The sequence below is a fragment of the Panicum virgatum genome, chromosome 9N, assembly GCF_016808335.1.
Source record: "Panicum virgatum strain AP13 chromosome 9N, P.virgatum_v5, whole genome shotgun sequence".
NCBI classification, from domain to species: Eukaryota; Viridiplantae; Streptophyta; class Magnoliopsida; order Poales; family Poaceae; genus Panicum; species Panicum virgatum.
Window position 1 is genome coordinate 26,197,140 of NC_053153.1, and position 1,682 is coordinate 26,198,821.

The 1,682-nt window shown below is 45.2% G+C and overlaps 1 protein-coding gene across 1 annotated transcript; it reads left to right on the forward strand.

The window, feature by feature from the left end:
• Positions 1–694: 694 nt before the first annotated feature.
• On the forward strand, positions 695–1,123 carry LOC120688898 (uncharacterized mitochondrial protein AtMg00810-like). Its single transcript, XM_039971250.1, has one exon. It carries the CDS (start codon positions 695–697, stop codon positions 1,121–1,123), a length of 429 nt encoding a protein of 142 aa, XP_039827184.1.
• Positions 1,124–1,682: the final 559 nt, after the last annotated feature.

Sequence of the window (1,682 nt, forward strand, 5' to 3'; positions counted from 1 at the left end):
TGGAAGTGTCATCGACACAGTTACCAAAATCATAAACTAGGTAATCGTGCCAGAGGAGCACATTTCATGATACTCTCCATCCTCTCTCTTCATAAAAACTTTGCCACATCAGCAAATTTAATGCTCATGACACCACTATGACACTCCCACTGAGACTGGCCTAAGGCTCGATGGGTCCTTCGTGGTTTTACTCAATGACCTGGCTTCGATTTTGGCGAGACTTTTAGTCCTGTTGTGAAGCCGGCCACCATCCGCACAATATTATCTTTGGCTGTCTCTCACAACTGGCCCGTCAATCAGTTAGATGTGAAGAATGCTTTTCTCCATGGTACTTTAGAAGAAACAGTCTATTGTGCTCAACCGTCTGGATTTGCTGATCCCTCAAAACCAAATTATGTATGTCGACTTAACAAGTCGCTCTATGGCTTGAAGCAGGCACCCCGTGCTTGGTTTGCTTCCTTCCTTCGGTCCATTGGTTTTATAGAAGCAAAGTCAGATACCTCTCTCTTTATTCTTCGGCGTGGATCCGACACAGTCTTCCTGCTTCTCTACGTTGATGATATTATATTAATTGCTTCTTCTGGAGATTTGCTTTACCATATTATGAGTTTGCTCACTGCGGAAATCTCTATGAAGGATCTTGGTCAGTTGCATCACTTTCTTGGGATGAATGTGTCTCTGGAGTCAAACTACCATGTTCCTCTCCCAGCACCTCTATACACTTGAGCTCTTGGAGCGTGCTGGCATGACTGATTGCAAACCATGCAGCACTCCAATTGACACCAACGCCAAGCTTTTTGCTGAAGGGGCACCTGTAGCTGATGCCACTGATTATCGTGCCCTTGCTGGGGCTCTACAGTATCTTACCTTCACTCGCCCAGATATATCTTATGTTGTCCAACAGATATGTCTTTATATGCATGATCCTATAGAATCTCATTTGGCCTTGATCAAGCATGTTCTCCACTACATCAAGGGAACCATGGATTACGGCTTGCGGATCCTTCGCTCATCTACTCATAATTTGGTTGCCTACTCGGATGCCGACTGGGCTGGATGTCCGGATACTCAATGCTCCACCTCTGGTTATGCTGTCTTCTTGGGTGATAGTTTGGTCTTCTAGTCTTCAAAGCGCCAGCATACGGTGTCTCGCTCCAGTGCAGAGGCCGAGTATCGAGCCATCGCTAATGTTGTGGCCGAAGTCTCATGGCTTCGTCAGTTACTCCAAGAGCTTCATTTTTGTCCTCGGCGTTCCACTGTGGTTTTTTGTGATAACATTAGCACCGTTTATCTCTCAACCAATCCGGTGCAACATCAGCGCACCAAGCATGTTGAGATTGACTTGCACTTTGTTCGGGACAAAGTGGCTACATGAGAAATTTGAGTCCTTCATGTGCCGTCCACCTCCCAATATGCGGATGTGTTCACCAAGGGTCTTCCTACCTCTATATTTAGTGAATTTCGCTCCAGTTTGAATATCTCTCGTCAAGCTGACATCGATGTTCCAACTATGGGGGGGATAGCATATCAAGGGTCTTAGTATCTCAAGAGTCATCATGTAATCTCTATATAAACTCATTCGTGGTTAATGGAAAGTTGAGTTGAGTCTTTATTCCTCCAATATGGTATTCTTGGACACTGCATAGAATCTAGTGGTGTGGTGGATCTTAGTTGCTAGCTCT